The sequence below is a fragment of the Grammomys surdaster genome, unplaced genomic scaffold, assembly GCF_004785775.1.
Source record: "Grammomys surdaster isolate TR1022 unplaced genomic scaffold, NIH_TR_1.0 472, whole genome shotgun sequence".
Taxonomy (NCBI): domain Eukaryota; kingdom Metazoa; phylum Chordata; class Mammalia; order Rodentia; family Muridae; genus Grammomys; species Grammomys surdaster.
The window spans coordinates 302,240-323,418 of NW_021604891.1; the positions used below are offsets into that span (position 1 = coordinate 302,240).

Consider the following 21,179-nt stretch of genomic DNA (forward strand, 5'->3'; position numbering starts at 1 on the left):
TAAAATGGATAGCTCTCAAAAGATGATCAATAAACATTAATAACCTTAGTCAAAGGGGAAATTCAATTTAAGATTTAATTCAGAATGGCTATCTTTAAGAAAATAAATGCCTATGCCTTCAAGGATGAGATAGGTAGGCCTTACACCACGTTGGTAGGAATGTAAGTCAAGTCAGCCACTGTTGAAATCAGTATGGAGATTCTTCAAAAAACTAAAACTAGAATGTCCATGTGACTGACCACTACTCCTGGGTGAACCCAAAGGGCTCGTAAGTCATCATAGCTCAGACACAGGTATGTCTATTATAGTCACTGTAGCCAAGATTATGGAACAATTAAGTATTCACTACCGAAGGTAAAGAAACTGGTATATTTATACAGTGGAGTTTATTCACAAAGCAGAATAAAGGACAGTGGGTACAATTAAAGATTACCATATTGAATAAAATAAATCAGATACTGGCTGGGTCAGGCGGCTCAGCGCATAAAGGCACTTACTGCCAAAACTGACGTCTTGGACATCCTGGGTTGAAACTCACATGGTAGAGGGAGAGGACAGATTCTGACAGGTTGTCCTCTGACTGTCACTCGTATCATAGCAGGAATTTGCATGAGCTTATAAATACGTGTGCACATGCACATACACACACAGGCAAATGAACACGTGCACGCACACACACATGCACATACACACATATGTTTATTTTAAATGACAAATATTGTATCTTTTCTCTCATTTGTGAGTCCATGAAAATAGAGACAAGACTGGAGGGATGAGATGTGTGAATGAGAAAAGAATATGTAAGGGGACAGACATGAGCAAGGTATATGGTAAACCTGTGTGAAAATCAACATGTTAATTGAGTATATTCCAGCAACAATATGAAGTTGAAGAAGATATGTATATGAAACAATTTGTAACTTGCTTCTATTATAAGAGTGAAATAAAAATGTATTATAAAGAGTAGTATAAAAATGTATAATAAAGAGAAAGGGTTGACTCAATACAAGACAGACACATGGTTCAATCAAAAGGCAGGCAAGGAAGAAAGACAGAAGAGAAAGAAAAGTACACTGAGGAATGCATTTTCATCTGTTTAAAAGGAACGGTTGTAGAGTGTTGCCTGAGAGTCAGAGATTTAGAAGGCAAAAGCTACATGGCTCTTACCACAGACAAGACCTGCTGCACACAGCAAACAGTAGTCAGCTGTAAGCCAAGCAGGTAACCAACCTTTCTCTGCCCACACAGACCTCTGAGTACAGATGGTCAATAAGCAGAGCCTGGGCAGGCAGGAAGGTTTTAAGGCAGGGAAAATTTCAGTGTTACCCTTGGCCCAGCTATTCTGTAGGACGTGAATTCAAATTAAAGTATTGGTCATAAGCGGGTAGCAGGTCTCGGTAATTTTGTACCTCGGCTATTAAAAGTATCCAAGAGAACAAGCTGCTTACATGGTACCTCACTTCACATCCAAGTGAAGCTGTGTGCTATTTGGAATAGTCGTCTTCAGCAGTATGTGTCCCTTTTCTGTAGAGTTCTGCTTGTTTTTCTTGGTAGCAAAACTTAGTTTTGATGACTTTATAAAAAGTCTTTTTGTGCCCCTGAAGCTACGCCTTATTTTATCTCTTTCCCTTATTTCTGGCAATCTGATACTACTTCCAGCAGAAATGCTGTTTTCTATTGAAACACTACCATAAATAGACTTATTAGGAGGGTGGAAAATATTTTTGAGCATTTGAATAAAATGACTTAACGAAATGTTACACAGAGAATATTACTCTTATCTTGGTTAGGGTTCCTGATGCTGTGATAAAGCTCGATGAACAAAAACTAACTTGGTGAAGAAAGGGTTTATTTTGTTTGGCTTACACTTCCAGTAATAGTCTTCACTGAGGGAACTCAGGGCAGGAACTCAGGCACAGGCCATGGAGGAGTGCTGCTTACTGGATTGCTCTCATGGCTGTTTCATCCTGCTTTCTTATATACCCAAGGACAATCTGCAGAGAGATAGCACTACCTACAACGGGTAGGATCCTCCAAATCAATTACTAATTAAGAAAATGACCCACCAGTCTTCCCATAGGCCAATTGGGTATAGACCCTTTCTCTACTGAAGTTCCCTCTTCCAAAATGGCTTCAGGTTGCATAGTGTTGATGTAAAGGTAGCCAACATAATTCTCATGAGTAAAGGGCCAACTCAAAGAAAAACAGAGATTCGGAGATCCAAGGATATATGCAAAAAAAAAAAAAAGCCACAAAGTTGGTTGAATTGAATTTAAAGTTTGTTGACACTTGGAAAATAGTCATGTTTTTGTTTGTTTCTTTGTTTGTTTTTTAAACATATAATGAAGGTCATATAATGAAGTTCTTTTAGCAGAGCCTGGCCCGAGGTTCCGGAGTTTGTCCCAGTAACCCTCACCGGGAGGCTGCCTTCTTTGTATTTATATTATGAAACTCAAGCAAAAATTATATTCGTAAATTTAAAAAGCTGTCAGCTACAGGGAAAAAAAATAGGAGGGGCACAAAAACAGACCTGGTCTACATAGTGCTTAGGGTTGAGTTGGGTTTGATTGGGGGAGGGTTGTTTTTTTTGTTTTTTGGTTTTCTGTTTTTGTTTGGGTTTTTGGTTTTTTGTTGGTTTTTTTTGTTTGTTTGTTGGTTGGTTGGTTTTTTGTTTGTTTGTTTTTTGAGCCAGATGAGGAAACATTGGGTTCCCAAACCATACTTACAGCTTCTGGACAATGAAGTTACTATATTGCAGCCAGTTTTACCACAACCATTTAATATTGGCTTTTTCTTTAGCTAACAATAAAGCTCTTACAGAATCTTGTGTTTTAAGAGGCATCAATGAAGCATTATTTAACTAATGACTAATTTTCACTTCTGTCCTCTGGAGACAGAGTTTCTCCACAATCTTCAATAATGAGATGCCTGATACAGAGGAGTGAAAGCACACCGTGGCTTAGACTAGAGCAGACTGGGTTCAAGGCCCCAGACTTCTGATAAGTAACTGAGATTTAAGTGCGTTACTTGAAGTCTCTGAACTTCGAGTCTTCAATCTGTAAGACTTAGATGAAATGGATGGCACAGGAATAATGTGTAAATTGAAAACTCCAGTAAGCATTACTTTTATCTTCCCCTGTGTGTTACTCTCTTGTTATTGTCATCAAACGCCCATGTAGACATAACCCTCATAAGGAGACAACATGCAAACACATGAAAACTCAAGGCCACTCAGAGTACTCCTTTTTCCCCTTCCACCATGTGTTTAGTAAGTTGTCAAAGGTGAGATGAACAAGTCATTAAGTAAGAGGCATTAATTTTATATCTCAGAATTCTTTTTTCCTCTTGATTACTAACTATATTCTTAAATGGTAGGCTTGCTAGGTCAAGTACTTCTAGGTAATCAAAGGATTTCTTTAAAAGACCTTCATTCATGAATAGTGCTTTATTTTAAACATTTCATGATGAAAGGAAGTATAATCTTTTAATACAAAAAATTAATAAAGACTGAAGACTTCCAACATTACCCATAAAGTGGGTCAACCAAATTCTTCCATAGTGTATAAAAGAACTGGGAAGTTTTGTCTCTAATGAGTTAACTAAAATGTAGCTGATCAAACACATAAATTACATTCAGTCTAAAAGCTCAACAATTTTTTTCTTTTTTTTTTAACTTCATTAATTTATTCACCTTACATCCTGATTGCAACCTTCCCTTCCTCCTTTCCACCCAGTGCCACCCTTACAGATCCCTCTCCCACATTGTTCCCTCCCCTTCTCCTCAGGGGAAGCTTCCCCTGGGTGCTACCGAAGCCTGAGACACCTACTAAGCATATCCTCTCCCGCTGAGACTCAACTAGGCAGTCCAGTCAGGGGAATGGGGTCCAATGGCAGGCAACTGTCTCCTAAGAGGCTTCGTTCAGCTGCAGATGGAAACAGATGTAGAGACCAACAGCCAGATATCAGGTAGAGCTGGAGAAGTCTTATGGAAGAGTGAGAGATAGAATTGAGCAAGCCAGAGAAGTCAAGGACAGCACAGAAGACCTACAGAGTCAAGTAACCTGAGCCCATGGGGGATCACAGAGACTGAACCACCAACCAAAGAACATGCAGGGGCTGGACCTAGGCCACCTGTATACACAGATGCATACATACATACATACATACATACATACATGTGTATGTATATATGTGTATATATACACACATGCATACACATATAGTGTTTTAAAGAGGTAGTTTTAAATGGCCTATATGCCTGAGGTCTTACCTGCTATGAGTGCATCCAAGTATGTGTCCTTCCCCAGCCCTCACAGAAAAAAAATTTTTTTAGTTTTCATTTTTTTATTACTTTTACTTTTTTACATTCCAGTAATTGTCCCCTCCCTGTCCACCCTTCTATAGTTCCTCATCTCATTCCTCCTCCCCCCAACCCCCGTTTCCAAGAGGAGATCCCCCTCTAGCCCCTCATCAGGCTGCCCCATTCCCTGGGGCATCAAGTCTCTCAAGGGTTAGACCCATCTTCTCCCACTGAGGCCAGACCAGGCAGTCCTCTGCTGTATATGTGTTGGGAGCCTCAGACCAGCTCATGTATGCTGCGTGGTCGGTAGCTCAGTGTCTGAGAGATCTCAGAAGTCCGGGTTAGTTGAGACTGCTGGTCTTCCTATATCGTTGCCCTCTTCCTCAGCTTCTTCCAGCCTTTCCCTAATTCAACTAAAGGTCCCCAACTTCAGTCCAATGGTTGGGTGTAAGTGTCTGCATCTGTCTCAGCTGCTTGTTTGGCCTCTTAGAGGACTGCCATGCTAGGCTCCTGTCTGTAAGCACACTATAGCATCAGTAATAGTGTCAGGCCTTGAGGCCTCCCCTTGAGATGGATCTCAAGTTGGGCCAGTCACTGGACCACCTTTCCCTCAATCTCTTCTCCATTTTTGTCCCCACAATTCTTTTAGACAGGAATAATTCTGGGTCAGAATTTTTGACTGTGGATGGCAACTCTATCCCTCCACTTGATGCCCTATCTTTCTACTGGAGGTGGACTCTACAAGTTCCCTCTCCACTGTTGAGCATTTCATCTAAGATCCTTCCTCTGAGTCCTGAGTGTCTCTCATCTCCCAGGTCTCTGGTAATTTCTAGAGGGACCCCCCCCACCTACCACCACCCCCAAGGTTGCATATTTCCATTCATTCTGCTGGCCTTCAGGGCTTCTCTCCTGTCTCCCCCACCCCATACCTGACCATGTTCTCCTTTCCCCCTCCCCCTGTCCTCTCTCACCCAGGTCCCTCCCACCCCCCTGCCTCCCATGATTGTTTTCTTCTTCCTCCCAAGTAAGATTGACACATCCTCATTTGGGCCCATCTTCTTGTTAACCCTCTTGAGTTGTATGGATTATATCCTAGGTATTCTATACTTTTTTGGCTAATATTCACTTACCTCACAGAAAATTTTAAACCAACTATTCAGGAACTGGAGTCACCAGACAGTCATACAGAAATATGATGAGTCATTACAAGTCTTTTCCCAGGCAGGAGAGCTGGCTCCTCCTCTTTCTGACTATAGCACTTGGGTGAGATAGCCAGGGCAGTGCTGGAGAGCTGGCATTGGTAGTGTGGGTGTGGAGAGAGATGACTGAATGACTATGGCTTGATTGTGGGAAAGCTGGCCCTGCCCCTCTCCTAAGCAAAGCAGGAGAGCTGGCCCTTGTGGTGCTGGCTCCAGAGTGCTGCCCTGGCAGACCAGCTCAGGTACCACCCAGGCCCAGATCTAAGGCTTTGAGTTGGAGTACCACCCTATCTGCCGGAGCACATAAAGGTGCCAGTCCTACAGGTCCAAAGCTGCAGGATCTCCGTGACACAGGGGACAACAGGAGGAGCCTGGTGCGGATCCAGTCTTGACTATATAGCAGAAGCCAGAGGCCTTGGACCAAACCAGTGACTCATTGCAGTGGACATTTGCAAGTGAAGATGTTTAGACAAAAGGGTGTACTGTGGGACATACTACGGCTTCCACAATGAGATTTTGTTTTGATTATTTATTTATTTTACTTCTTTTTACTTTCAGGAGGGGGGAGGTTACAAGGAAGGATTTAAAGGAACAAGAAAATGAATGGGATTGGGGCACATGATCTAAAATTAACAAAGAATCAACAAACAGTTAAAAAGGATCTTTTGCCAAATCAGTGGCACTTGAACTTGTATGAGCCTCTGACTCCTGGGCACCATGTTACATACTTGAGGTTTGAGGAATACAGAATTCCACACAGTGGAATTGAAGGATGGAATTAGGCAGTGGGTCCTGACAAGAACACGCCATGCAACAGGTCTTACATAGGATAGTTATTAAAGAGGCAGCCTCTGTGAGAGAGAAAACTGGGGTGAGGGGTCGGGAGGAACACCAGGAGACTGTGACTTTTATTGGGGCTATGGTGCATACTCAAAGGGACACGGGACAGTGTCCCTTGGGCAGCGAGAGATGACATGTCTTGTTGCTGGATCCCGTGAAAGCTGCTTGTAAAGATGCCTGATTGCTAACATTGACTGTCTCAAGAGAAGAGACTTGAAAATAGTAGTAGTTAGTGTACTGGTTGGTTTTGTATGTCAACTTGACACAAGCTGGAGTTATCACAGAGAAAGGAGCCTCCCTTGAGAAAATGCCTCCGTGAGATCCAGCTGTAAGGCATGTTCTCAATTAGTGATCAAGGTGGGAGGGCCATCCCTGGGCTGGTAGTCTTGGGTTCTATAAGAAGGCAAACTGAGCACACCAGAGGAAGCAAGCCAATAAACAGCACCCCTCCATGGTCTCTGCATCAGCTCCTGCCTCCAAGTTCCTGCCCTGTGTGAGTTCCAGTCCTGACTTCTTTTGGTGATGAACAGCAATGTGGAAGTGTAAGCTGAAAAAACCCTCTCCTCCCCAATTTGGTTCTTAGTCATAATGTTTTGTGTAGGAATACAAACCCTGACTAAGACAGTTAGAATTTACCAGTAGGGGAAAATTGTGTCTCTTCCTAATCAAGCATAACAAAGCCTGTCACACAGATCTTGTCAAACAGTTTTTTGTTTTTGTTTTTTTTTGTTTTGTTTTTTTTACTGGATGCAGGCTATAATATACGGATTGACATACCTGGGCATGAATCTTTAGTATAAAAAAAAAATTCTACCTCCTCCAAAAGGGAATAAAAAATCTCCTTGTGGAAGCTGTAGTGTGTCACAGTGTATTCGAAGGTATACCCTTTTGTCCATACTTCTTTACTTCCAAATCTAGCTAGTAAGGTGTAGGACCAGCTCTCCACTCTCATGACTCCAGGATGGTGAGGGGTGGGCATCTTTCCCTCACCCACACCACCTTACAACAGAGGAGTGACAGAGCTAGCTAGCTCTCCCAGGCTCACATCCTCAGGGCTGGCTCACTTGCACCTCCCACTAGGTGCAGTCATGTCTCTGGAGTACTGCAGCTGAGAGGCAGGGCTAGCTCTCCCAGGATTCCCAGGGGATGGGTAGGGCCAGCTCTGAGCAGCCTTCAGCCATCAACATGGCCCGAGGTGGCAGCTCAGACCAGAGACTTCTGCCAGGCCTTTGGTAGTAACAGATCACCTGCTGCTCAGTGGGGGCCCCGGGCCAGGACCTCACCATGACCTTAGGTATCATCACTGGCTACTCACTTCAGGCTCTTCTTCACCATCTCGGATCTCCAGTTCGACCTCTCTTCATTGTACTCACACTGTTCTCTTTCATCTGTCCACCACTTACTTACTCATCTTCGTGGCCCCAGGGCCCTTTGGGTATCTCGGGTCAGCTCAGGAATCGCATGTCCTGCCCATGCTGCATGGCACCAGGCAGGGGTCATTACTGCTTGCTCCTCACCCTGAGCCCTGTGCCTTCAGACTAGGGGTCCCTTCTCAGTTGTTCTGCCAGCCGAGGCCATGCTGGGAGGCTGAAGGTCATGTCCAAGAGTACTATGTTGAAAAAAATCTCCAATATAAAATACAGAGAAGTCAGATATAAGAGAAAATCTCCTTTAAAATCAATTTTTCTTTAAAACCTGTAATTTCACAAAATTAAAGATATAAATTAAATGAAAATCATCATGGAGGAGCTGGGAAGATGCTTTGTTTAAATCAGTAAAGCACTTGTCCCACAAGCATGAGGACCAAAACTATCAAAGCATGCGTCACCAAAACCCACATAAAAAGCCAGGTGCAGTGACATATACCTGTAACCCCACCACTGACAAGATGTGGAGGCAGAGACTCCAGTGAGAGACCCTGGCTCAAACAAAAGACAGAAGGTACCTGAGGAGCGACACAGTGCCACTCTGTGTTTCAGAAAAAGAACTTTTGCCATTTTGTAATAAGAAATGCAAGTGTTGTCCTACTAGAGATATTTAAATTGAGTATTCTTAAGAATCCATTTTCACATGAAACAGTGTTATGAGTGTATAAACTTAGTTCATTCAAAATTTTAATATAGTTCTGTGCTAATCCCTGTGATAGTGTTTTGTATGCATTTACCTCAGTTCGCACTTTTAGGAACCTATAATGGAGGCATGTTATTATCCCTGTTTTATAGATAAAAAGTTAGAATTTAGAAAAAATAATGTTCCCAATATCGTATGACTAATAAAGGCAAAGGTAGGATTTGACTGGTCACCCAACCTCAGAGCCAGCACACTTGAGTGTCTCATTGCCTTGGATAGAATTTCAGAAATTTTTATGATTCTAGAACTTTCACAAGTTATCTCTGTCCAATTTTCATGATTTCACTGAAGCATACTCACTGTTTCTTATTTCTAGGTTTATGTTCCAGATGAAAATAATGCTGTTTTGGGAAGAAATACAAATAAACAAGTTTTTGAAGGCTTGACTACTGGACTTCTCAGAGCTGGTGCTGCAGTTTTTAACTGTCTGATTGCCAACCGACCAGATGGAAACAGCCGGCCAGCCACCCCAAAAATATCAACACAGGAAATGAAAAACAAACCCTCACAAGGTGATGCCTTTAACAGTCGAGTGCAAGACCTTATCAGGTAAAATCACTACACGGCTTAAAGTGTTTTCTTAAGATATTAAAATAATTATACCTTAAGACTGCAGATAGCTGTAGTTTTTGCAGCATTGTCCATAAGTTTTTGGTAGAATCTAGGCCATCATTTGTAGAAAGAAGGAAGAGCAACACAAAGCGCAGTTGCCCCTCTCAGATGTGGCGCCAGAGTCCTGCAGCTTCTCAATATCAAGAGCAGCACTCGGCTCCTCAGCGGATCTGAGCACCCCTCTCAGTCAAGTCTTAGTCCAGACTTAATATCAAGAGTTACCATTTATGGAGCACTTGTTACAGGGAAGACTTAGGAGTCTTTGCACCCCTGGACGTGTACAGCTTCTAATTTAAACTAGATGAGGATTTAAACTAATTTAAACTAGATTCAGGAAGGTTAAGTGCTTTGGCCAAGGCTATGAAATGAGTTAAAAGGAGAATGGAAAGCTGAGACGGAGCTCACGTCTCCTTAGACTCTCAGCGTCTGTACACTCCCTCCATCCACACAAACGTGGCGGTTTCTGACACCTGCTCGGGCCTGCCTTGCTTCCTTCAAAGGTCTCCTTTGCTCCAGGGAAATTTACTCCTACTTTAGCATCTGAACTTTTTCCCCCTTGTGAATCTTGAGTCAGGTAGAATGTTTAATTTCCCAGCAGGGTTCCATCTGGTGTTGCTCAGTTACCGTTCCCCCCTCACCTCCATCAGCAAGCCTTCTGTGGCCTGCACTCATCTTTGGATTCGAAATCCATGCAATTTGTTGCTCTATGAAACTTATGGTAGGTTAATAGAGAAAGAAAATGCCCTCCTCTGCCTTGGTTTCTTTCACAGCTCATAAATTCCCTCTGACTTCTTGTGCTGCTTCCTTGGGAAGAGTTGTTTCTTTCAGTATCTTTCCTTCACTCCCCCTTTCATCTTCCTGCCCTCTTTTGCAAGCATATTTATTGCTGGAGAGCACCAGGCCCTTTGGGTCCACAACCATTTCTCTCAGAGCACTTGACTTTTACCCTCCCTGCCCTTTCTCTCAGTTGCTTGATCCCACTCCATTTCCTCATGTCCTGTTGGTCATCCCTGCTGATGAATGTCATTGTGTCCCAGTGTTTTCCCTTAGGGATGTTATGAGCCCCTCCTTTGGCTGTGTTTGGCTGTGGTGAGGCAGAAGGTCCAGCCTAATGCTTTAGTGCAATTCCAGTCCACCTTCTAGGAGAAAATGCATGTTTTTTCACGTGTATTACTAAGTTGCCATATCCTTTTTTTTTCACCAGTCACTCTCTTCAGACACACCAGAAGAGGGCATCGGATCCCATTACAGATGGTTGGGAGCCACCATGTGGGTGCTGGGAATTGAACTCACGACCTCTAGAAGAACAGTCAGTGTCCTTAACCACTGAGCCATCTCTCCAACAACCTGCCAAATCCTTCTTAAAGAAAGAAGTTATTGCCAGGGAGGGAGGGGAATAGCAATACTCTTCTGTCATGACAGATAACAGATGTAGCTTTGAAAAGATGATTAACAAGCACGGTACTTGAGAACAAGCCCTTCGGAATATTATTTTCTTAAAGATAGGCATTATAATATTGCTGTCTGCTAAGCCTGGGGTAGGACTTGTTTTGAGTCTTCTCAGGGATGGTTTTATGGGACACACTCACTTTGCCCTTGAGGATGTCTCACAGAGCACACAGAGCATAAGTATTCATTTCCGGATTTGTTTTTCTAACCTTCCCAAATCTTAACTGACAGAAGACCATCCTTTGTCTCTGCATCCTGGGCAGTGTTGTCAGTGTAAGTTAAGTGGGAAGGTGTCACTGCAGTCTCTGGAGCTGTCTGTCGTCTGACTTGGCCCAGAGATGGATTTTTTTTATTTTTTTTTTGTTTTTGTTTTTGTTTTTCGAGACAGGGTTTCTCTGTGTAGCTCTGACTGTCCTGGAACTCACTCTGTAGACCAGGCTAGCCTCGAACTCTCGAACTCAGAAATCCACCTGCCTCTGCCTCCCAAGTGTTGGGATTAAAGGCGTGCGCCACCACCGCCCGGCAGAGATGGATCTTGAACGGAGCCAGAGCAAACCCTGACATAGGTCTCTTTCTTCTTACCTAGCACAGGACAGGCATGAATATATCTTTTTCAGTGTTTAAATATTCAATTTTTAAAATACATCAACATACACAAAAACAATATTGTAGATACTATGCTCTAACGACTGGTGTTTTTCTCTTTTAATCTCGGATTTTGGATTTTTTTCTTAATGTAAACAAAACAAATGGCACAGGTGGAATTACCTCCTCACCTTTGTCCAATTTCCCTACTCTCTCTTCTAAGACCTACTCATTATCTTAGAGTGGACAGACATCATCCCATGCCTGTTCTGTGTGTCTGTGTGTCTGTGTGAGCATGTGTGAATATCCATAAACAACACATTGTACTTTAAATTTTTATGACTTCTTAACAATTATATAAATACTCTGATAGTATTTGTCAACTACTAATTGATACAATTAAATTCAACATATTTTAATGTTGTTCATTTTAGCTGTTCTACAATTCTGCTCTATAAATAAGCCCATAATATTTATTTACCTATTCCCATAGGAAACTGATTCCTCCTTGTCACTATTCACTAAAAAAATGGAGCCAATACCTTTATAGACGACACATTCTGTGTTTGTATCATTTTCAAGGTCATGTACTTACAAGAGGAATTTTGAATGATAAAATAAATGAATGTTCATCTCTACCAGATAATACCACACTGTTCTCCCAAGTAACTATATAATTTTTCTATTTCTATCATCAAAAAATAAAAGTTCTCATTTCCTATATCCTTGCTTTTATAATTCTCATAGGCATAAAATGGTTAGTGGCTGTTGCCTTCATTTACATTGTACTTTTTATTAGTGAAGGAAAACATTATTCATCACCATTACTTATATCAATCAGAATTTGGTTGTAGAAACAGAAACCACTGTAACAAATTTAAATTGAAAGGGTTTAATGTAGAAAATTAGGTGCCTCCAAAATTATCTATGTTTGGTCTCCAGGAACTCTCCAAACAATCCTGTAAGACTGTCGAGCTGCCATCTCTGTAGACATCCAGGACGACTACTAGCTCTTTAAACAGTAAGACTTGTGCTAGAGCAAGGGACTGAGGAGAGCACTCAGTGAGGGAGAGTGCTGGCTGTCAAACGACATTCAAATGCCCACCACCTACATACAAGCTAAGGATATCTGTTCATGCCTGTGAGCCCAGCATTAGGGGCATAGACCTTGTCTAAAAAATAGGTGGAAAACTAGAAGAGTTTAGATTACATTTATCTAATGGGTTATGCCCTGGAGACTGAATTCAAACTACATTTACCTATGGATAGTGTCCTGGACAGTACATAACTCTATATTCCTAATTTTCCTTAGTTCTAACAGTTAGTAAAAAGGAGTGTGTGGGGGGGGGGGGAACAACTTCTAACCAATGTGAAGCCATTGTTTAGTACGGCAGGCCTGTTTGTTAGGAGCTAGGCAAGGCTACTCACTTGTTCTTTCTTCCATTCCCCGCCAACTGTGCCGAAGTTTAGTAGCACAGACCTGTAATCCAAACTTTCCAGAGGCAGAAAAGTAGTGAGTTGAAGGGCAGCTTAGGCTACACTACAAACGTTATCCCAAGAGAAAAGTCTCTCCACCTGTGTCCATTTAGTTCTTTTACCTAGGCAGGTCATATCCCATGACTTGGGAAAGTCTGTGTGTTCCAGGACTGGTATGCCTTTCAGATACAATGGCCCTTTTTTTATTCTTTGTGTTAAATATTTGTTGTTTTAGAGTTCTATTTTAATATTAGTATGCCATAGACAGTTTCTTACCTTTACTGTTGGAAGAGTCTGTGTTGTTCCGACTTTGAGAGGTATTTTTTCTTGAAACATAGTAAAGATGCTGTTCTGTTGTCTTCTGACTCCATCCTTTAAGAAATCAGCTTCTTGCATCATTTTCTCCTGTAAATAATGTTTCCTTTTTGTCACTCCTCTCTGGACTTTATTTTTGACTTTCTGCAGTTGACAGTCTGTTTAAATGTAGGTACTTTGTGCTTGTCCTGCCCACGGTTAGTTGAACTCCTTGAATCTTTATAAATTGCTGTTTTTATGCATAAACAGAAATCTATCATAAAGGTACCTCTACAAAGAAATTGTTGACCATAGATGACTTTATTTGTAAGTTCTGTGAATCGTTTCAGAGGGAAAAATATGACACCAATCACACAAATTCTTTCTCAGAGAAGAAGAAAGAATACTTTGGTTTATGATACCAATAGAATGCTAATAATAAGTGTGACAAAAATATTCCTCAAAAAGTCCTATATTAATATCTCTTTGATGAATATAGTATAGAAATCCCTGACAAATGTTAGCATAGGTAAATCCAGCAACATATTAAAGGATGGTCAAGTGTGGTTTATTCTAGAAATATAACACTATTTTAATATTTATAACCCATATTAATTGATTGCCAAGGATAATAAAAGGTCAAAGATTGTACCTTTCTGTTAAGCTAAAATATTAACCTGCTACAGTTTCGTGGATTACAGCAAAATAGAGAAGAGTCCCTAGGTTAGAGAAAAAAAAAATTGTTATTCTCAGAGTTTGATTTGGTTTTACCCAAGTTTCAACAGAGGATCAAACCAAGTACAAGTACATGTTGCACATGAAGTGAGTTTGTGACTCCCAATCCCTCTGTCTCTGTACTACGAGTTTCCCCTCCCAGTTTCATGTGCTTCTTTGTTTAACCTATCGAATCCATTTGCTGCTACAGTATGTAGGAGGGGTGGAGGAACATGGGTACTGTTGTAGAAAAATTTAATCTGAATTGGGGATTTCTACTCCACCTTTGACCGTTCAGTTCCCAGATAAAAGACACACAACTTTTACATTTATGATAAGCCTTTAATGCATTAGATCTGGGCTGATATCTACTCTCTAAGCTATTATGTCTACTTGCTTATAAGTAACCCCGAATTGTGACTTGCTGTCTTCCATTGGGCTGCTCTTAACTCCCATTGGCCAGCTCTCATGGCTGTGTTTTCATCATTCACTTACCTCATGGTATCTTCCTTCTCTCCACCTACCACTCCCTTCTCCCTCCTTGTGGTCTCTTCTCAGACCCCAAGCTCAGAAGCCTAAACCCCACCATCTCTCTTCTGCCCAGCTATAGGCTATAGGCGTATTTATTCACCAAGCAAGGATAACAACCCAAGCATCACTTGTGTAGTGCAGATCCTTTCATCCCTGGGGATGACCAGGTTTGGGAAACAGTATTTAGCATTACAATACATAGCAAAAGACAAATCTCAACAGGGTAGCCCTCATTGGTCTTATTAAAATTGATTTTACTTCCCTCAGGAGCCATTAGTTGCCAATAGCTCCTCAACTAGCAGTGGGACTGAATAAACCTTTTTCTCCACCATGTTAGGATTTTGGCTGGCTGGATTTCATGCAGATGTTGTGCATGTCACAGCTATGAGTTCGTGTGTGCAGCATTTTGTCATGTCTAGTGAACACTGTTTTGATCATCTGTAGCACCCCATCTTCTGCAGTGATTCCTAAGCCTTGCAGTAGGTAGAAGAATGGTATAGATGCCTCATTTAGAACATGCTCTCTTGGTACTGGAGAGATGGCTTAGCGGTAAGAGTACTAGCTGCTCTTCCAGAGGTCCTGAGTTCAATTCCCAGCAACCACATGGTGGCTCACAACCATCTGTAATGGGAAATGATGCCCCCTTCTGGTGTGTCTGAGGACAGTGATAGTGTACTCATATAAAATAAATAAATAAATCTTTAAAAGAAAGACCATGGTCTCTTATTCTCTGTACATGGCACTAACTGTGGGTCCCTATATTAATCACCATCATCAAAGAAGCTTCTGCAATGAGGACTGTTATGTGTATTAATCTATGGATATAAAAATAAGAACTTAGGAGGCAATTTATTTCTATGTCCACTTAACAGAATACTAGGTCTGCCCTAGGGCTATGACCTCACCAGCCCAAGGCGCCTAGTAAATGCTACCATGCGTGAGTTCTGGCTCTTAGAGAGGGCTTTAAATAAGGAAGGTGGTTGGTTAGTCTCCTAACACTTACACTCTGTTGCACTAGTTGGCGTACAATATCAGGCCAGTTACTAGCAGACCTCACAGGGTCATCTGGGGCAGAGTGTTACTTTTCTCCCCCAGTGGCATGCATAGAACCTTCCAATACTATGAAAACTACTCACTAGGGATGACTTGATTTCCCCAAGTCCTATGACTGTGACTCATGTAATGTCATTATAGATTTCTTTTTTTCTTGTCTATAGTCCTGTCTAGTATCACACAATGCGTTTACTTGCTATATCTCTTAAAAAGTGTTTTTTAATTTGAAATTGTTTTCATTCTTAGTCTCTGTCTCTCATGTACCCACAGTTTTCAATGAGGGGACAAGTTATTTTATGGAGCATTCCTCGTTTGTCCTCATGATTCAATTAAGGTTATATATCTTTATTTTTACAACTAAGAGTCTTAATGTTATTTATGTTCTTAATGGTGATTTTATTTTAGTGGAGAACCTACAGTTGAAATTAGAAATGTAAAATGTAACAAGAGTGCTTAGGTATGTCTATGGGAGCAGTCCTGCGTAAAGTCAGTGGACCAGAAAACTCAACAGAAACACATGGAAGTGGGAGGGGGTTATTAGGAGAGAAGGATAAAAAATTGTGAGGTTGTCAGGTGGACTGTAATGTAGTGTGTGTGTGTGTGTGTAAGTTGTCAAAGAATAAGTTTTGAAAGTATATCTTGGAAGCATCATTTTGTCTTCTAAGTCCCTACATTGTGGTAAATTTGGTCCCCCAGTTCTTAAGAAAGTACCACTTGTTAACAGTGTAGAGATCATTACACATTTTTTTCACCTATTGTCAGATTCTTTAGACCAAGAAGAATGAGAGAATAGCTGATTGTTTAGTAGTAAATCTAAGGACATTGGTACTTAAGTTGTTTTATTCAAACCTATATTCTGTCTATATGTCGAGGGATCCAAGCCTGGATGTGCTAAGGTTTATCATAGAAGATGAAGACATTGCCACCTGTGCAGATTGAGACATACTGTTCTCTCTCACTAGCTATGTGGTGAACATGGGTCTGATTGACAGACTGCATGGCTGCTTCCTCTCAGTGCAAGGCCCAGTGGATGAGAATCCCAAAATGGCCACATTTCTGCAGCATGCCGCAGGATTCCTACGTGGGATGTGTATGCTGTGCTTTGCTGTCACTGGAAGGTAAGACTCACAGATAAGAGCATCTCTTAAAGTTTTTCCTGTCTGAATTTCACTGCTGTGTAGTAGTCAATCAACCTCCTCCCCTATATATCCCTTGTCCTTGGTTTTCCACATTGAGACGTGGGTTACATTTTTCTTCGAGGGTGGGATGGATGTTCCTGCCAGAGTCAGTCTGGTTTTTTGTTTTGTTTTGTTTGTTTATTTTCATCTTTTTATTTTATTTTTTTTTTTACTGGTGTCATAAAGACCTGAATCCATCCAGTTCCTCTTCTACTGAGATATTGGGGTTTGGGGAGGGTTTCTCTGACAGTCAATGAGCCAGTGACAAAACACACTAAACCAAATCCGGCCATTAGTCCAGGATAGCACAGCCCCTCCATGGTATTGTTGCTGCCAGTCACCTCCTTTTGGTTAATCTCCTAGATCTTTATTTTCTCTACTTTTCTTTCTTCCAACACACCAACGCAAAGGAATCACCCAACAACAGTAGCTCCCTGAAGGCACGCGTAGCTCATGAGTATGGCTAAAGCAACGTATACTGTGGACTTGAGCACCACCTTGTGAGGTGTCCTCAGAAATAATTGTCAGGCCAACCGGATGGTCTGCTGATTAAAACCCACACAAGCCTGAGGGCCTGACTGTGTGATCCCCAGAACTCAAGGTTGAAGAACTACCAAAATTTGTACTCTGACTTCTGCATATACATTGTTGCATATATGTGCCCAGCATTCACACACATAATAAAAGAAGTAAATTTAAAAAGCAACTGTTCTCTAGAAAGGACAGGAACTCTCCTGGGTGTTCTTTTTTCTCTGAGTAAGAGTCATTCACAGTAGTGACTTGTTGTTTTGCTAGGAATATGATACATCCCTGAAGCATACTAATGATATTCAGTAAAGTAGTTCTCGTAAAATTAAATTCTAAACAGCACTTATTTACATTTTAAATTTTCTTTCATCCCATATTTTGAAGTTTTGTCACAAAAAAAAGTATCTGAAGCATTGAGAAATTGACTTCTTAGAGAAATCTGACCCATGGCACATAGAATGCAGGTGCCGTGTGCAGTGTTTTATGAGAAAGCCATTTTCTTTTAAAATCATCACTGGTTTAGTCTGTTATATATAGGATCCCTAAACTCACCTAATCTTTCTTACTGTGACCCAGCCCCTCACTTCTGTGACATTTACAGGAAAAATAAAATTCCGGGTAATTTCTATCTAGTAATGTAACCAAAGTCTACCTTTTTGATAATAGAATCAGGTATTAACCACATTGCAGAGAGTTTAGACATAGGAACAGCTCTGTCTAGGCATTGGCACCAGCGTAGAGCCCTCCATCTTACCCAGGTGGCTTCCCTGGTGGTCTCTTACACAACAGACCCCTTCTGGTCCTGGCCCTTTATCTGCAATACACAGTATAACAAACTTGCTAGCATTTTGTGTATGTCACCTGTGCTCCTTATGAATTGAAATGACCCATCACATGTGGTTGCTGTGTAGTTTATAGTCTTTACCCTTTGCTTATACGACTTGAGTCATTTGAAGTCTGTGGCACTTGAAAGAAAATTAAAGGTTATCCATCATCTCCTTTCCATAGGGAAAGCAACTGAACCAAACTGGCTTGAACTAGTACTCAAGATTTCTGCCTTGGAGTTTCCATTTCTATACTTGACTTAATATTATTCAGAATGTTAACATGTGTATTTATTTTAATTTTCTCATTTATATATATGGAAAACAGAACTCTCATTCTTCATGTATCATCATGATCTTATCCAGCGGCACTCTCTAAGAGTATCTGCTGTGTGCCAGGTGTAATGTTATCACTAACAACACTGACCTCGGGGAGCCCAGAGTCTAATGTGGAGTCAGGCATACAAACTCATAGCTACAGTAAAAGAGACTACACAGAAGAAAGGAAAAGAGAAGGTTAAGAAACACTTCAGTAGACTGAAGTCTGGGGTTTTTATTAAGATAGAGTCTCACTTTGTTGCCCCTGTGGCCTGAAACTCCTTATGTAGACCAGGCTGACCTTGAGCTCATAGGTATTGGCCTGCCTCTGCCTCCTGAGTGCTGAGATTAAAGAAGTGCATCACCTCACCCTGCCACTAGGCTGAATGTTAAAGTATGCTGTACAGTGTACAGTGAAGCAGGCAGTATTGAACCTTAGACCACCTGACAGTCCTGTTTCTCCACCTGAGGATGTTCTCTGCCAAAGAGCAGGGGAACTAACCATCAAACAGTACACGAGTGGGTAATACTCTTGCTTTCCTATCCCTCTGTGGAACGGTTCTGAGGTGCACGCACCACTGTCTCATAGGGTTCCCAGCAATAGCCCATTCATTAATAATTCCTTGTTCAACTTTATACCTGCCCTACTTTCTCACATAAAAAAGAAAAAAATATATTTATACCCATATCCTTGTTTAAAAATCTGCTTTGGGGGTAGCCCAAGCCAAAAATGCATGAATATTTAAAACTATATAGTGTTTTATGTTCAGTGTAATGTCCTTGTGATCATGGAGAATAAGGAGCCATTAATTAAGCTCCTTAAATGTTAGCTGTACGTCTCAAAGGAAAGTAGAGGCCTACTGCCACTGAATTGTTTTGACAAGTTCAGATTTCTATTGCAGAATGAGCACTCCTGAGCATTCATTTGGCTGAATGAGATGGCACCCAAAGGATTAGCAAAGAGCCTTTCTCTTGGTCCATGTGGAAAACCAAATATGTCTAGATCCACTGAAACTAGAGCAGAGCAAAGGCAGTAAGATGAGGTAGAATAAGTCTGTTAGCAAGGGACTTATTGATATGGGAGATGGACCTTCAAGCTTCTGACTTGTCATTTGTGATTCGTAAAAGATACAGTCTCCAAATTTGAGAAGATTAAGTAGTTAGTAGTGATTTATTCTTGATGGTTTCTAAGAATTCTTAATTCCCCCAATACAATTTCTTTGTTTGACTTCAGTGGCTTAGCAAATTTCTAATAGCAGGACTTACTGCAAAAGCAGATTATTTTGGACATAAAATGAGGTCCAGGTGGTTTTGCGATTCGATTTACCTGGGAAATTTTAGTTGAGTCTATGTACTATACTCTCAAAATGGGAAAAAAATAATCCCTCCTTACTCTTGTCATGTTTTAGTCTCACAGCATTCCCTGAGCACTAGGGGCCAGGACAGGGAGCACTCTACCAGTCAGTCATTCAGATCACATGCTGACAGGGCATCTGTGCTGGCCCCCTGTTTTCATAGCAAGTCTATTTCTAATCTATGAACTGTAGTGACCCGGTCAAGCATTTTGTTACATGACGTAGAATTTCTTTGCTAGCTCACAACCCATTCTAAGAAGTAGGACCTGTGGTTTTTGCTTTATTGTAAGAATTTACCAAAAGCCCATTTTGGCTGCCAGAAACTAGCTTAGAACCAGAAAGTCAGGAAAGGCTTGTCCTTAAAGCCCTTTTGTTGGTAACCAGAATAAAAGACAAAGAAGAGCCACAGTGGCCTCTAAAAATTGCCTCTTGAACTGGCAGAGCCTGAGATACTTAAGCAGACTAATTGCTAGCACAGGCTCTGAGTAAACACTGCAGACTGCCTACAGCGAGGCCTTTGTGATGGAGACTGAGCAGTCTCCTTGTGGACTTCTCGCCTATTGTGCCCTTAATCTTCTCATTTTTACCTAGGTATTCTGAAAGACAATTAAAGTGTCAGAATTTGTGCTGTTAATCTATGCTTCAGTATGGGGGAAGAAAGCATGGCCCAAGATTTCTACACCAGGCTTGGTTTTGAACAATGAACTTATCTTTATTTAAGTAAAAAGTGAAAATGTGATAAAAGAATTGGTTTTAGTTTCGGATTATTGCAGAATTTTAAAATGAAAATTGGACACAAACAATAATTCTTACTCACTTAAACAAATCTGAACCATTTATAGGAGGATTTTCAGAAATGCTTTTGTTTTAGCTTTTGTTACTATTGGTTTTTCTAGTCCAGGTCTTACAGGAAGTTTTAAAAAAAAAAAAAAAGGATAGTTTCAGGTTTTGGGCAGCATCCTAATCCGTAATCAGCTGAGCTCAGCCTACTGTAAGATGTGGGCTCCTCAGAAGCACTAAGAGGATCAGAAAGTAATAAGTCAAAGTCAACACAGGCTTTTTATTTACTCTGCACTGACTTACTGTATTCATAACTGTGCTTGCAGTTATACAGTAGAGCAACAGAGGACCCAGAAGCAGTAGACCGATATTAAATATATATGTGTATATATATTTATGTATATTTGTTATATATAATATATAATAATCCTTGCACACCTTTCAACTCTGAGGGGAAAGAAGAGCTTATAAGAGATGGTTGATAATAATTGGCTAGAGAAGACATCTGAATTTTAAAATCCTTATATAAAAAGGGTTTTTTTGTCATGTGTATATATGTTTTTCATTTCTATATCCAAACTATACTAACAAAATATATTGTAGCCAAATGACACTTGGAAGCCAATGTCATAAAAATATCAGAATGATTTACAATTTAGCCCACTAATCATGTGGGTATAAATGAGTGCTTCTCAAGTGTTTAAGGATGCTTCCAAACCATTTGTTCAAACAAGGGTAAACTTTTAATTCTGCTTCCCTACCTATCCATCCATTCATCGAACAAATATTTATGCAGCACTTGCTCTATGCTAGGTCCTATGCTAGACTTGGGAGAAGGCAGAAATGATTCAAGACTCATATTATGTCCTCAAGGACCTGGTAAGTTAGGAGGAAAAAGAAGGTGTGTATACAAATATCCATGACAAAAAATAATGAGACCAGAGTTAGAATGCAATACATGCAAGTGCTGAGCAGGCTACCAGGCACATGTAATTGCTTAATAAATGGTGGCC

The 21,179-nt window shown here is 40.9% G+C and overlaps 1 protein-coding gene across 1 annotated transcript in view; it reads left to right on the forward strand.

The window, feature by feature from the left end:
* Positions 1-21,179, forward strand: part of Scaper (S-phase cyclin A associated protein in the ER) — a 308,858-nt gene that overhangs the window by 245,719 nt on the left and 41,960 nt on the right. The window contains exons 25-26 of the mRNA XM_028781560.1: positions 8,786-9,018; positions 16,146-16,301. Of these exons, the coding sequence (XP_028637393.1) occupies positions 8,786-9,018; positions 16,146-16,301 (389 nt within the window). The remainder of the gene's footprint in view (positions 1-8,785; positions 9,019-16,145; positions 16,302-21,179) is intronic.